This window comes from Curcuma longa, chromosome 20 (genome assembly GCF_044706935.1).
Source record: "Curcuma longa cultivar G26 ecotype Majalengka, Jawa Barat chromosome 20, ITB_CL_G26_1.1, whole genome shotgun sequence".
NCBI lineage: Eukaryota > Viridiplantae > Streptophyta > Magnoliopsida > Zingiberales > Zingiberaceae > Curcuma > Curcuma longa.
The window spans coordinates 3,887,784-3,902,013 of NC_133880.1; the positions used below are offsets into that span (position 1 = coordinate 3,887,784).

Genomic DNA, 14,230 nt, shown 5'->3' on the forward strand with positions numbered 1-14,230 from the left:
AAATTAATTTATTGAATTTTGCCGTTAAAATTGAATAAGTTGATTGATATAAAATTAATTAATTAAATTAATTTAAAATCGAAATCAAATTAAAAAATTGATATTTTTTTTTAAAAAAATTGAAATTTTGCAACAGTTGTCGGTCAATATCACAACAATGGTTCTACGGTAATAAGTGTCCACTTCTTGTCCCATTTACAAACTCTCCCTTCGCCTCAAAGAAAAGAACACATGTCACGGGATTCATTCAAACGCCGCTGGTTATTTGCAGCGAGACCCCGAAATTACTTGTAATTTCACTCTTGTTCCTGCCTCAACCGTTATCCTCGTCGAACATTTTAATAACCAAATTATTTTTTTTACAAGATAGCACACAATCAAAATTGAATTATTTTTAAAAATAATTTCATTCCCTTTACTTTTTATTTTTTTGTATTGGGATTCACATGAAAGCTTGTCTTTAAAAACGAGATAAATATTAAGGGGGTAAATACAAAATGAATAAGGCATGATTACGCAATATAAAAAAAGAAGTTTAAAGCTATAAGCATAGTACTGCGCACCACTGACCTCTCCAGTTTAACTCTTCCCTGTCCTCTCTCTCTCTCTCTCTCTCTCTCTCTCTCTCTTCCCCATCTCTGCCTCCGCTCTTCTAACCCTAATCCGCCTACCCGTGAGCTTGACCTCGCCTCGATTTCTCGTACTCCGTCGCGGCAATGGGCGCATTGGAGGAACCGGTCGGCGTTTGTGATGCGGACTGAGCAGATCTGGTGCGGGACGCGATGGGGAAATCCGAAGAAGAGCAGCCGCCCGAGCCGCCGGAGCCCGCGACGGAGCCTCGGGAGGGTAATGCCTGCGATGGGTGCCCGCGCTGCCGCTCCATCGGGCGGATCGTGCGACCGCGCTGCGTGGTCACGCTGATCGTCGCCCTTGCGGTGCTGCTGTCGGTGGTGTTCTGGCTGCCACCCTTGTTGCGGACGGGCGATGGCGCTGGTCGCCCTGATCGGGACCCGCGGTTTCCAGGTGAGGTGTTTGGGAGTTTGGATCTTCGTCTGTTTCTTTTGGAGGCATTGCGCCTTGGCTGCGTCGGTGGATCTTGGCTTGATTTTGTCGCCGTTGCATACTTGCAATAGTCGTTTAGATTTCCTATAATGTGGCGTCGCATACTTGCAGTAGTTGGATTTGTTATCCAACTGGTCACGGTAAGCTCGTCATCTAATCAGTGATCATCAGTATTGCGAGATGGATCGCTATTAGCAATAGTCGACGCACGAACCTTTTCAGGTTAGTCAACGCACTCATTCAAGTTAGTCTTCACCAGCTTGTTGTCCAGTAACCCCTTTGGGATAACCCCTTAATGGAGATAAAAGTTGAAACTTTTCTAGTTAGTGATGAAGCTTAATTAAAATTTCCTAGTTAGTCAAACAAATTTGATCACCTACTCGACTTGGTAATTATGCTACAAATCTATCCTGCTTGGATACTTATAAGGAACAAAATTTTGCAAGCTTTAAGAACATTTAGGAAGAGAAGCAGAGGTGCAGAGAACTGGCTGCGAAATATAGGGGCACAAAATCTGTATATCCCATACCTTGCGTTTGTCAAGGGAGAAGAGAGGAGAGGAGAGGAAATATTAGTTAATATCCTAATGTTCATCCCATTCGATGGCTTGCTGCAACGCTCACCACACACCCTTGAGGGTGATGTTTGCTGCACTCTCAATGGAAAGGGGCGAGTTGGAGATTTATCCCTTTAATCTGGCTGGTACAGTGTCATCTCCACCTAGTTTTGACTGGATACAATTTAGGGCTAAAATCCAGCAGCTCTAGGGACTATCATTTCCGTCTCAATAATATTTTGGGTTTAATAATCAAGTAAGTATGGACAAATTTGTTCATGAATTGAAATCTATGATAACTTGGATCACTCTGTAAATCATCTATAGGATTTTCAGATCAACTGTGTTGATCTCATGTGCATGCTTTGTTCTGTCCAAAATGATTTTGTAAAACATGACAATCACACACAACTCACAATGTTCATATGTATTTGACCTATCTTGCATTTATTTTGCACAACACATGACATCTACTTGGGGGAAATTCTTGTCTATCCATCTGAACTACAGTTTCATATCATAATGCTAATAATATTGCATTTTTTTCTACTACTAGTTACTTAACCCCTAAAATTAAATGGACATCTATTGATTTTGCAAAGCAGTCAAGTCACTGGACAGTTTGACTAGGAACTTAATAGGGTTGTTAATTTTTTTCATGATTGGTTTAGTCTAAAGCAATAAAGCCAATGGTGAATTGTTTCTTCTCAGGGTTGATGTAAACTCAGGACAACTTTTTTCTTTCCAATTGCTTCTAACTGTGATTTGTTTGTAACATATGAATTGAGATATTCTCAAATCTCTACTAATAAAGTGGATAAAAAAACTACAATTTCATTTTTATTGATATTTTATTCGCCATTATCATCTTGGTTTGTAATTGTCTTAACTAACCATAGTTTTTCAGCTGATATTGTTGCAACTTTCAAACTGCAAAAACCTGTTGATTTTTTGAAGTCCAATATTAGAAAGCTTCAGCTTGATATCTTTGAAGAAATTGGTATTCCTGGTTCTACGGTAAATTTTCTTTACCCTTGCATCCTTCTCTTGCTTGTCAAATGTAAAATTGCTTTTATCAAATGTTTTTTGTGAACCAGGTTTCTGTTATTGATCTGGAACCTACAAGCAGATCAAATTGGACAAATGTGGTTTTCTCAGTGTGGCCTTATCCAAGGAATTCATATTTGTCATCAACTGGGCTAAGCATTCTCAGGGCCTCCTTTATGTCCTTAGTTATAGGACAGTCAACTCTTCACTTGACTACATCATTATTCGGGAATTCATCCTCCTTTGAGGTTCTCAAGTTTTCTGGAGGGATCGTCATAATACCTTTTCAAAGGGCTTTTCTTTTACAGAATGTGCAAATGCTTTTCAATTTCACATTAAACTTTCCTATCTATCAAATCCAAGATAAATTCAGTGAACTGAAGGACCAAATGAAGGCTGGATTACTTCTCAACACAAATGAGGTTTGCCCAAGACATTTTGTTCTACGAACTAAATGTTTCCTTTTTTGCAGTTCAAGTTATGTATACTGCATCTCATCTGCTCCCTTAAATGCACCTTCTGGACCAGGCTAACTTCCTACGACTTTATTCAAAATGCAAGTGTTTTGAAACTGCATTTCATTTTTTTAACTCACTTGTCAAGGGTAACCATGCCTGGCAAATAGTGAGATGCTTCTATTTTTTCCTCCAGTTAATTGACAAATTCTAGTTATCATTCTTTATATCATGGTTATCATACCACATGCTAAAAAATAGGCATCACGTTTACACTTGGATGTTTCCATACTGTAAGTGCATTGCTCATTCAACTGAAATTTTGGAGAATCTACACGTACTTTTTTACCATTCTGCTATTTTGCTGAAGCTTTGAACCAGCAAATTTGGCTTTCTTTCACAAATTGCAGTTTCCAAGATTGTAGTTTCTGATATGCTCACCTCCTCTTTTCTTACTGCAGAATCTGTATGTCAGTTTGATTAATTCAGAAGGAAGTACAGTCTCTCGTCCAACAATTGTCAACACCGTAATTGTACTTGCTGTTGGGAATCATCAACCTTCCTTCCCAAGGTGGAAGGAGTTGGCTAAAAAGATTCGGGGTTCTTCCTCAGGAAATCTTGGCTTGAATCACACTGTATTTGGTAGAGTAAAGCAAGTACGCCTTTCTTCTTTTCTTCAGAATTCCTCAAGTAGTGGAAGCAGCAATGCTTCACCAAGTCCAGCACCTCAGCCACAAACAAACCATCAACGTCATCACCCACACCATCATCATAAACACCATAAGCATCACTATCACACACAACATGCTCTTGCTCCTGCTCCTTCTGGTGCTGCTCCTGAACATGGTTATCAAACTTCAGCCCCATCTGGCTGTCAACATGGATTTTTAAATTCAAACACAGCTCCAGCTGCTGCACCTGATGATGCTCTGAAGCATTTGGCTGTGCCTGTGGGTGCTCCAAAGCATTCTTCTGGACCAGTAGTTGTTAGAAGGCATTCTGGTCATAGGCCTGTGAGCGCTCCACATTTTGTTGGTGCTCCTCTAAGTGTTCCATGGCATTTACTTTCTCCTCATGCACATGAAAATATCCCTGTTCCAGCTCCTAGCATGAAACCATCATCTCAGAAGCCAGATGTTTCTATTACTCCTGTGCAACCTCCTAGTGAGAGTGTAAAAGATAGCAAAGCTCCTGGCTTGACTCCGTCAATATCACCTATTCCATATTCATGTGAGTTTTTCTCCTGTGACTAGTTGTTCACTTTTTGTTTCAGAATGGTTACAAAATTAAAGCAGTAAGGAAAACTGATGGCACATAAATACAAAACATGGAATACTGAAAATTCTTTGCAACATACTGAAAATCCTTACTTGATTTGATCCTATATTATAACGAGAGCCTGATGTGTTAAGTGAAATACCAATATTTTTTGTTTTGATCTTTTTTCTGTTGCCTGCTTTGTGTTCATTTCTTGCCATACAATTTTTGTTAATGATCCATTGTCAGTCTTGCATATCTTAATGTCTGTACCTTTCACAAACTTAGGGACTAATTTTCTGTGTTTAATAACTCCAATTTGTTGAAAAATCATTCTGCTAATGACTGTATCTGCGTGTAGCATATGAAATTTGGTTAGGAAGTTGTTGGCAATAAGCACAATCCATTGTACTTCTTTGGTTTCTTGATATTAGGATCAGTTTCCCTGAAAATGCAGTTATAAATGTTCACCAAGTCACCCACAAATAGGTCAACTGAGCTAGTATCTTATGCATACTTCTTTATGTGATTTTGGTAGTGGTGGTTAACCATTGTCATTTTAGTACTCCAAATCCAACTCTGTTTCCTTCAAGTCTAACCATCCTGTTATCCATATTGTCAAATTCAACTCTGCGGCACTTTAATAAGCTCGAAATATCTCTTTTGATTACTTTACTTGATGGCATCTCTTGAGGTTTCATAAAGGGAGTTGACCCACTGCATGGCACACATGCAGCATGTGGAGGAGTGCAATCATTATTAAAATAATAAAAATATTTATATAAATAAAATTAACTTACAAAATAATGAAAGAACAAAGTATATTAATCAGCGCCTCATACATTCATTCACATAGCAGAAAAGTATATGCTAATCATATAATGCAAAGCACATGAAATAACAATCAATATCAGTATTCATGACAGATGCAAAAAAAAATATTCATACATAAGTGAAATGATATTATGACTTGCAAATTAAGTGATTATTTTAAAATTATGTTTGTTGTCAACAATGAAGATTTGGTTGATTAATGTATCTTCTCCCAATTCTTTTACAATTTTCTTTTTCTTTCTAATGATCACTGGATTTGCCATGCCGCCATAGTTATTAACACCAAGATCCAAATTCCACAATCATACACATTTGCTAAAGACAATGAATTTCTTTTCTTCCAACTATCTTAACTGTACATGTGCAGCTTATGCTTCGGATGACGACCCATTTCCCAGATTGGCCTTGGCACTAGCAGCATTGTATGTACTACTGTGCTTGTAATTGAGGTGGAACATGCTATTCTAGCTTCAGATCACGCAATGGTGCTTGCAAAGTAGCACACCGGGGTGTGATGAGAGACAAAAAAATTGCTAGGAAACCTGATGAATGTAAATATATGGATAAGCACAGCCGGCAAAAATAAGTTTTCTGGTCAAAGCCATCGAAGTGGCAGGCCGTTGTTGTTAGTTGTGACGATGTCTTGGTGCTATTATTACTATTTCCACGAGATCAAGGCCAAGAGTCAATGTATGTTTTTGTTTCTGGAGGTAACAAATGTATGCCACAAGTGAAATATCTGATGCATCACAGTTCACAAATTCTTTTTTGGTCTCTCTTTTTCTTCTTGATGTTTAAGTACCGTGCTCTTAACAATTTACCAGAGTGTTTTTTTGTTCTCTAGTTCATGACTTCATGGTCCATGTTTCATTCTGCTAAAATAATTTAGTTGAGTGAGTTATGGAGATGGTTGCTGTGAGTGACGCCTTGGTGATCGATTTGATTTGTAATATATGGTCTTGTGTGGTGGGGCACTGTCAACTGCTTGGTGTGAATTAAATATTTTTATTTTTTAAATTATTTTAATTTGATTAAAATTAATTTAACTTAATAATTTTTATTGAAATTGCTCCTTTAGCAATTTTAGCTAAAGTTACTAATTGGCCGCTGCGTACATTTCTCGATTTATCCTAATGATCGATGAAAAATTTCTGTAAAACTAGATCAGTCACCTCATAAATAGTCAATAAAACTAATTGAGATTTATCATTTTTTTAACTAAAGATACTATAATATTAATTCAAAGTACTTGTTATTTTTAAAAAAAGAAAGTAGGGCATCCTTCTTGTTAAAAATAAATAATAAATAAATAAAATCTGATTGACTTATGACCATAGAAGTTCAATTCATCTATAAAAATGCAAATGCCGTCAACTAATGCGTAGAAGCAATAGACAGTAAGCACAAATGCTTTCATGTTCTTATTCTTGGTCTACAATCTGACATGAACATTCAAATGAGTCGTCAAACGGCAGATTACACGTCTTAGCGGAGCAGATTACATGTTAAGAGTACGACTTCACAGCGCAACAGATCTCGACATCCTTCTAGTCTTGGGAGCTCTCAGAACTGAAACATGTAGACGTGCAGATACCTGCCACCAGCAGTGTTGGTTTGTAGTGAATAGACTTGAAAATTAAAACATAAAACTGGAAGATTTGAAGATACAATACCAGAAGAAAAAAAAAAGGCCAACTAGAGATGTGATGCTGATTGAGCTCTTATAGATTCTTGTACCGCATTCAACAATGCTGGCATCAGCTTCTTGTTTGAGACAATAATTCCTGTGTCGAGATCGAGGTGCCTTCCCTTGGAGAAATCCAAATGATTTCCAGCAGCATCTGTAGCAATACCACCGGCTTCTGCAAAAGACAACAGGGGCAATATCAATAGATACAAACTTCAATTTAGGGGTTGAATAATACCAAAAGAACTATATAGTTGAAGAGGTATTACTTAGTTAAAGTGGTTGAGAAAACTCATTTACTGGACTGTAATATCTCTAAATACACCAATCGATAAAAGAAAACATGAAAGCCAATCTCATTCATACCTGTCACAACAATAGAACCAGCAGCATGGTCCCATATCTTCTCCCGATAGCCTTTATGCGGGAATCGTAGGTATATGGCACCATCACCTCTTGCCAAAGCACCATATTTTGCTTGACTGTCTATTCTAACTGGCGGTGCTTGGACACCAAGTTTCTGCCAAACAAGCATCATCCAAGCATATTATTTTTGCTAAATGTCTAAATTTATGAAGCTGCATGCAGTACTACAGTATCTTTTTAGTACCACTGCTATTGCCTTCGACAAATCATGCAGGGAATGAGCAGCTTCATAAGATTCAAAGAATGATGCTTCAGCAGGATTGTCAACAGTACTGACATTTATCTGAAGTGGAAGATCCAAAAAGTTAGCGGTAGAAAAATTGGGAAACAAAAACTGAATAAACTTAATTCATAATATACAAAAAAAAAACCTTTGTGGCAGAAGAATCATTTAGTGACTGCAAATATGCTCCCTCATCCGTTGTAGCATAAAAAAGACAACCAATTTGATTTTCAGAATAATGTGCATCAACATTAGCAATGGATGTATGAGGAAGATTTGGGCATGCCAAAACACCTAACACTACTTTCCCTTCATCAAGCAATGCTAGAGCAATTGCATACTGGTCTCCACGGAGGAATCTAAGTTAAAAAAAGCAAAATCATAAGATCTGGATGGCACTAAAGTGCATAGGAAAACAAAGATGGATATTGATAAAGTGCATAGGAAAACAAAGAAAAAGGTAATCATATTCATTAAATTCTTCTACTTGAGATAAAGGTAAAAGAGCACCAAAGTTAATTAATAAGGAAAAAAGGAGAGAACATCTTATCAGAATACACAGTCATGCACATACATTAATCCTGTCTTAGAAAGGAAAAAAGAAGTAATGATTATGGTTTGCATAGTGCTAACTCTTTACATATCTTGCAACAGATTTGTATTTCTTTGTTGTTTCCAAACATTCCTAATATCTAAAGCCCATACCCATCAACTCAAGTATGCAATGATCAGAATATTCCTTGAGTTGGAGATATGTATTAAAAAGTGATGTAGACAGCGACATATCCACATGCAGTGCAGTGCTTCACCAGACATGAGATTTGTTGGTAGAAGCTTTGAAATTTAATCACAACTAGGAGCTTTGAATTCACCTATACCTCATAAAGAATCTAATGAACTACAACACAACACAGCTCAATTCACTTCAAGAGGGTGAATATAACAGTGATGAAAAATTATCATTAAGCTCATTTGAAGTTTTTTATGAAAATTTTGATTAAGCATGGTATGTATTATGTTAGAAACTTAGATCTTGTCTAATATAGGCAATTATTATGGTTATCAATGCAAAATATTTTTATGGTTGGTTTATTTTGATTAAATTTTTTAGAATAAGCAAATTTTATATATTTTTTGAACAAGTAAAATTAAATAGTTTGACTGTAGATTATACAATATTAGCCCAAATATCCCAAATGCACTAAGTGGTGACTTGAACACATGCTACCTACATAGGCTTTTCAAAATCTGACCTAACCCCTGCAAGCAGTTACTTCCTCTCCCTTACAGAAATACTGGCTTCAGAGTGACACTAAGCTCATTCATTAAGATCAAGGATCATACTAAAATGTTGACAGATATTATAAAGAACAACCATCTGATTGGAGAGCTTAACATAGAACTATTAGTAGTGAAGTAAAGCATTATAATAAATGTCAAATCCAGTGCTAGAACTATGATGATGAAATATCCAGAAACCGAGCTTTTCAAAAGCATTAACAATTAGGAAACAACATAACTGATTCTTTCTGCATCCCAAAATTCACTCACGTATGAGCAAGCAAAGAGGCCTAAATCAAGCCTAATGTGTCAAATGTCTTAACTAGAGATTTCATTTTATTAAAGATCCTAGTAGGGTTCAAACACAAGGCTATCAGTGACTATTTTTGCATCCTAAAATTCACTCAGGTCTGATAAGGCAAATTGGCCTCAAACAAATCCAATATGTGGACTGATTTAACTAGAGATTTCTTTTTAATTAATGATCCTAATAAGATTCAAACATAAGGCCTCACTCACTGATAAAGTGACAATATCTTAGATTTGATTGTGTGACCACTTATTCAAAAAATAATAGGAAAGGACCAATATATATATATTTGTCTATGTTAAATAATTCTCCTATTCCAAGCAGCATATAAGAAGACTCATTTAATACTGAAAAATTTATGATTTAGTATTGTGCAGCTCAATAGATATACCTTGAAGAAGCAAAACCATGGCAGAATATCTAAATAAACAATATACAATTCAGGATGAGTTCTTTTGAGCAGCAAATACATACCCTTTAGTGCCATCTATGGGATCCAAAACCCAGTGCCTGCCATGAGGTCCACCTTCAGATTTGCCACTATCAATTGCGGCAAGCACATCTTTACCAGACACAGTGGTATTATATTCAGAAGAAAGTGTATCATTAACAAGTACAGTAATGCGTTCTAAAGTTTCATGAGCATCATCCTTTTGCAGATCTGCTGAATCCTAGGTTCATATAATTGCTTTTAAATGAAGTGACTCAAGGAAGCCTAATACATTATACATGTTCCTGTGAAAATATATAAATTCACCTCTTCAGCCACCAAAGAAAAGCTTTCAGAAGGTAGCTCCTTGTTCAATACAAGGCTGACAATAGCTTGTGAACCTAAAAGCAGGCAGATTGTTAGTCAGATTGTTAGTAGAGGATACACCATGCAGAGGTTTCTAGTTGTTATTCCAGCATTTCTAAGATTATCCAAATCCTATTGACTACAAACTAGAAGAAGATAGTGTCATGGTAAGGAGAATTTTGATAGGAATTCATTATCCGATTAGATGATTTTTTGGGACTATAAATGATGCATTCATAAAACAATAATCAATGCTCACACCAATCAAGACACTACTTGCCGGTTGTTTCATTTGGGTGCCTATTATAATGTGATATCAATCTTTTATTATGCATACAGGAAGATGTTTCATTGAAAGCAATGGTATAATTTTAATAAATAGACCTATGTGTTCTGTTTTTGAGTTCCCCCATAGTTTATGGTCATTGACTTGATAGATAAACAGTATTTATCACCAGCAGTATCATACCAGATAACCGAGTATTATCTGTGGCTACTCTTGTTCAGGTTCATTTTAGTATTCAGCTGATCAATAGAATAAAAAGAGACATTGAGAAAACAAAGGAAGTAAGTACATGTGTATGTGACAGTAGCTTTGCATTCTTATTATCAAGGGTGCGACTTAAATCCTGAATCTTTTTTATATCTAATCATAGAAAATAGGGTAATATGGTTAATAAAGAGAAATAGATCTCATTACGCACTCTTCGTGATGAAATTGACTGTGATAAAGAACATAATTCATAAATTCTAATATGCACTAGAGAAAACAGTAATAGAACTGAACTGAAAATATATAGTGAAGAATGATGACCATCAAGTCAAAATAACATTTCTTCTGGTCACATATGACTGATACAAGAGTACTTGGGAGCTTACCATAATCTGCTACAGTGACAGGACTTTTATCTGCTTTTGAATGGACATCTGATTTCAAGATCGCCTTTTGTACTGTCTGCAGAAGTTGAGAAATAAGAGGCATATCCACAAACCACAACAAAAGAACATAAAACGCCAAACAACCATAATGTGTTGACATGTTGACAAAGGTTGAATCGAAGTTTCCCGAGTACATTTAACAACCGACCAGAAGTTCGAGAGGGTCATTATTATACGCCAAGAATCTAGTTTTCCTTAAGCTTAGTCTTCTTTGTTTCTCCTTTTAATAGCACTACTCTAGCATCAAAAACTTGAAAACTCAGATTTCTAGTTCCGAAGCAAGCATTTCATGAGAAGAATATTTTTCTCCATTTCGGCTGCGAATCGCCAGGCCAAACCGCGATCTTTTCCGAATGGCGAAAGAGATCCACGACAAAGATCCAAATTTGTAGCCATCCATATACCTGGCAAAGGCGGGCGGCGAGTGACGCCGCCTTCTTAGCGGCGGCGAGCTCTTTTTGGTAGGAGGAGGAAGACGACATGGCCGCCACCGGAAAGGCTGAACTCGCGCAAGAGAAAGGGCGGAAGTGTGAAGAGGACGGCAGAGGAAGGTGGAAGCGCGAGGGAACGAGGAGGAGGTGGCGGAGCGACCGATAGGGTTTCGACGGCGGCGCAGATCCAGAAGAGATTCTTCCCGATACGGAGGAGGAGGGCTTTAATGGGCGAGTGAGACCAGGAAGAGAGATGGCCGCCCGGCACGCCATCTGTCGGCGTTAAGGGTTTCCTTGTGGTCGCTGATTCTTCCGGCCATCGACCCGGCCTCGTGCACAAGACTGCTATGGAGATTGTTTGGACCGCCAGACGCCCGAGTTGAACCGCTGTGTCAAAATATAAAATTAGGCAAGATTTTTTTAATAAAACCCACATGTCACACCTGCCCATCCAGCATGGGCCCAATTGATCCAGGCCCACACCGATCCAGGCCCGAAACTGATTAATGGAGCAAAAAAAAACTACATGAAGAATACTTCTCAGTAAAAGATGAAATTCATCATTTCAATGGTCTCACACGATCGATTCCATGATTATCTATAAGGAGATAAATCAAAAAATTATAATTGGTCACGACGGAAGACGGCATTATCTCGGCTTCGTCGAAATTCAACTCTTGTCCACTTCAACAAGTTTGTTCCCTCGTAACCAACTCAATTATACCCGGGGACAATCATAAACACATTAAATACAGATATTATGGCATTTATACTGCCCAAATCTTTCAGTCATCAGATTAAGTGCATAAATTTACAATTCAAAAATCAAAATAAAATCACATAAACAAACCTCTTAAACAGGTCTATCATAACTTGTTGGGTTCATAAACTTAGTCCTCATGGCACCACATAGATCTGTTTTAATATCACTGTTAGATCCGATGGAATCCATGTATACTTCTAAAACAGTATGATATTGTTCACTTTGGATTCATACCCTTAGGGTGCGTTTGGTTGGGGGTCTTCCAGGATTACCTTGGTTATGTGATTACCAAGTAATCACATAACCAAGGTTAAAGGGAATAAAACATAACTTATGTTGTTTGGTTTAATCTTAGGTAATGAAATAAAACCTTGTTTGTTTGAAGGTTTTAATCCATTACTTACTTTTATATTTACTATATTATCCTTAGTTCAATTATAATTATTTTTTACAATTAAATTAATTTAATATTTAATTATTTTTAAAATTAAATTAAATTAATTCTTCCTCCCGAGGCCGTTCTCTTCTTCGTCGCTCGCTCTCGAGCAGGCCCTTTCCACTGGCTGCGCTTCGCCGCCGCCCTCGCCTGTCCCGGCGGAAAACTCCATGTGGAAGGAAGATACAGTGTTGTTGGGCGACGATGATGTCGCTGCCACCTCCTCGACTTCCTCGGCAGACGGCCCTTACCGGTCTCGATCGCCCACGGGAACCGCAGCTGGGAAACCGAAGGCTGCGCAGAAAGAGGCAAGAGGGGAAGGAGGTTTGACGGCGGCTCGGCGGAACCCCTCTCCTCTTCCTCCTCCCCTTCCATCTCTTTCTCTCCACAGCGTCCTCTTTTCCCCCTAACTCCTCCCCGTCCGCGCTGCGGGCGACCCTTAATCGCAGGCGACATGCTTGACGGGGAGGGTGACGACGTCGATGAGGTTGGGGGAGAGGGAGGATTGCCGCGGAGGGCGGCGGGAGACGCCGTAGACCTTCCAAGATCGCCGGGGGTGTTGGGTTTTGTAGGAGAGTCAGGTTTCGAAGGGTTTCGCCGCAGCTAGGTTTCGCTCGCGCAGGAGAGTCGGGTTTCGCAGGGATGATGGTTACGTCTCGCGGGGTGGGTAATAAGGTAAAGAAAATATACTTAACCTCGGAATCCAGGAAAACCTACGTTTTCCTTGGTTATGTGATTCCGGGTTGCATTACCTTTTTGATGACGTATGCTGACGTGTCAGGCATAAAAGATTACCCCGGAATCTTTGATTACCTAAACCAAACACAGTTTTTGTTGATAACCTTGGGTGGATAACCGGGGTAATCACAGATTACCCCCAACCAAACGCACCCTTATGATTTTACTTTTAGATTTTATCTAAAAGACATCATACCAATATAAATATCTTCATTTTATAATTTCATACTTTTTTTAAATATATTTTCAATGTAAAATTTTGATTGTATCAACATCCATTTCTACTAAAGGTGGAATCCGCCACCTTAGCGGCCCCACACGATCGGTCCCACGATCATTTGTGAGGAAGACAGTAGATCACGATACAGGAGGGTATTGCCTGGCTCTGTCAGGATTCGAACCCTTATCCTCTTCTGTAACTCTGCTGCGTCGTAACCAACTCAACTATGTCCCGAGAGCAATATAAAAGTTTTTCATGAATCATATGACAATGTACTCGAAGTTCAGATAACAAAGCTACTTAATTAATTATTATACTTACTTATAATATTTAAATAATTATAATGGTTACTTAACTAATTATTATACTTATTTATAATCATAATTATAGATCTTAAATTCTAAATACTATTATATTAAAATAATTTTTTTATTAATTTATCAAAATTATTTAAGTAAATTAAAATTATTTTAAAATAATTATAATAATTATTAATTAATTATTATATTACTATAACTATTACACATTATAATAATTAATCTTGACTAATAATATTAGAAGTTAAGATTATTATAATATTGTAGCATATTGTGAATTGTCGATATGCGTGATAGTAAAAATAAAAATATTTTCGGAATAAAATATTCATTTTATAATTTGTATAAAGGGAAACGTGGATACTTTTTTATTTTTGCCCATTTTACATACGATTATTGGAAGAAAAAAATTTAAACTCTTAAAAAATATTACATTTATTCTAATTCCCGAT

General features: G+C 37.4%; 2 protein-coding genes across 2 annotated transcripts; one reads left to right on the forward strand and one right to left on the reverse strand.

Moving 5' to 3' along the window:
• The first annotated feature begins 583 nt into the window (after positions 1-583).
• Positions 584-6,026, forward strand: LOC141813277 (uncharacterized). The gene is made up of 5 exons (XM_074701216.1): positions 584-1,023; positions 2,526-2,635; positions 2,716-3,087; positions 3,582-4,350; positions 5,579-6,026. The coding sequence occupies exons 1-5, from the start codon at positions 783-785 to the stop codon at positions 5,653-5,655; spliced, it is 1,569 nt and encodes a 522-aa protein (XP_074557317.1). The 5' UTR covers positions 584-782; the 3' UTR covers positions 5,656-6,026.
• A 536-nt stretch (positions 6,027-6,562) lies between these two features.
• On the reverse strand, positions 6,563-11,661 carry LOC141813278 (3'(2'),5'-bisphosphate nucleotidase 1). The gene is made up of 9 exons (XM_074701217.1): positions 11,278-11,661; positions 10,814-10,889; positions 9,896-9,969; positions 9,613-9,809; positions 7,696-7,906; positions 7,509-7,607; positions 7,265-7,418; positions 6,885-7,073; positions 6,563-6,805 (listed from the first exon to the last, which is right to left on the reverse strand). The coding sequence occupies exons 1-8, from the start codon at positions 11,575-11,577 to the stop codon at positions 6,907-6,909; spliced, it is 1,278 nt and encodes a 425-aa protein (XP_074557318.1). The 5' UTR covers positions 11,578-11,661; the 3' UTR covers positions 6,563-6,805; positions 6,885-6,906.
• Positions 11,662-14,230: the final 2,569 nt, after the last annotated feature.

What these genes read in the sequence shown, in the direction of transcription:
- LOC141813277 (XM_074701216.1), top strand. Translation starts at nt 783, where the DNA reads ATGGGGAAATCCGAAGAAGAGCAGCCGCCCGAGCCGCCGGAGCCCGCG. An exon ending in TCGGGACCCGCGGTTTCCAG is followed by an intron (nt 1,024 to 2,525) that starts GTGAGGTGTTTG and finishes ATAGTTTTTCAG; the next exon opens with CTGATATTGTTGCAACTTTC. An exon ending in TTGGTATTCCTGGTTCTACG is followed by an intron (nt 2,636 to 2,715) that starts GTAAATTTTCTT and finishes TTTGTGAACCAG; the next exon opens with GTTTCTGTTATTGATCTGGA.
- LOC141813278 (XM_074701217.1), bottom strand. Translation starts at nt 11,577, where the DNA reads ATGGCGTGCCGGGCGGCCATCTCTCTTCCTGGTCTCACTCGCCCATTA. An exon ending in TTTCTTTGGTGGCTGAAGAG is followed by an intron (nt 9,810 to 9,895) that starts GTGAATTTATAT and finishes ATATGAACCTAG; the next exon opens with GATTCAGCAGATCTGCAAAA. An exon ending in TGGTTCTATTGTTGTGACAG is followed by an intron (nt 7,074 to 7,264) that starts GTATGAATGAGA and finishes TGTCTTTTGCAG; the next exon opens with AAGCCGGTGGTATTGCTACA.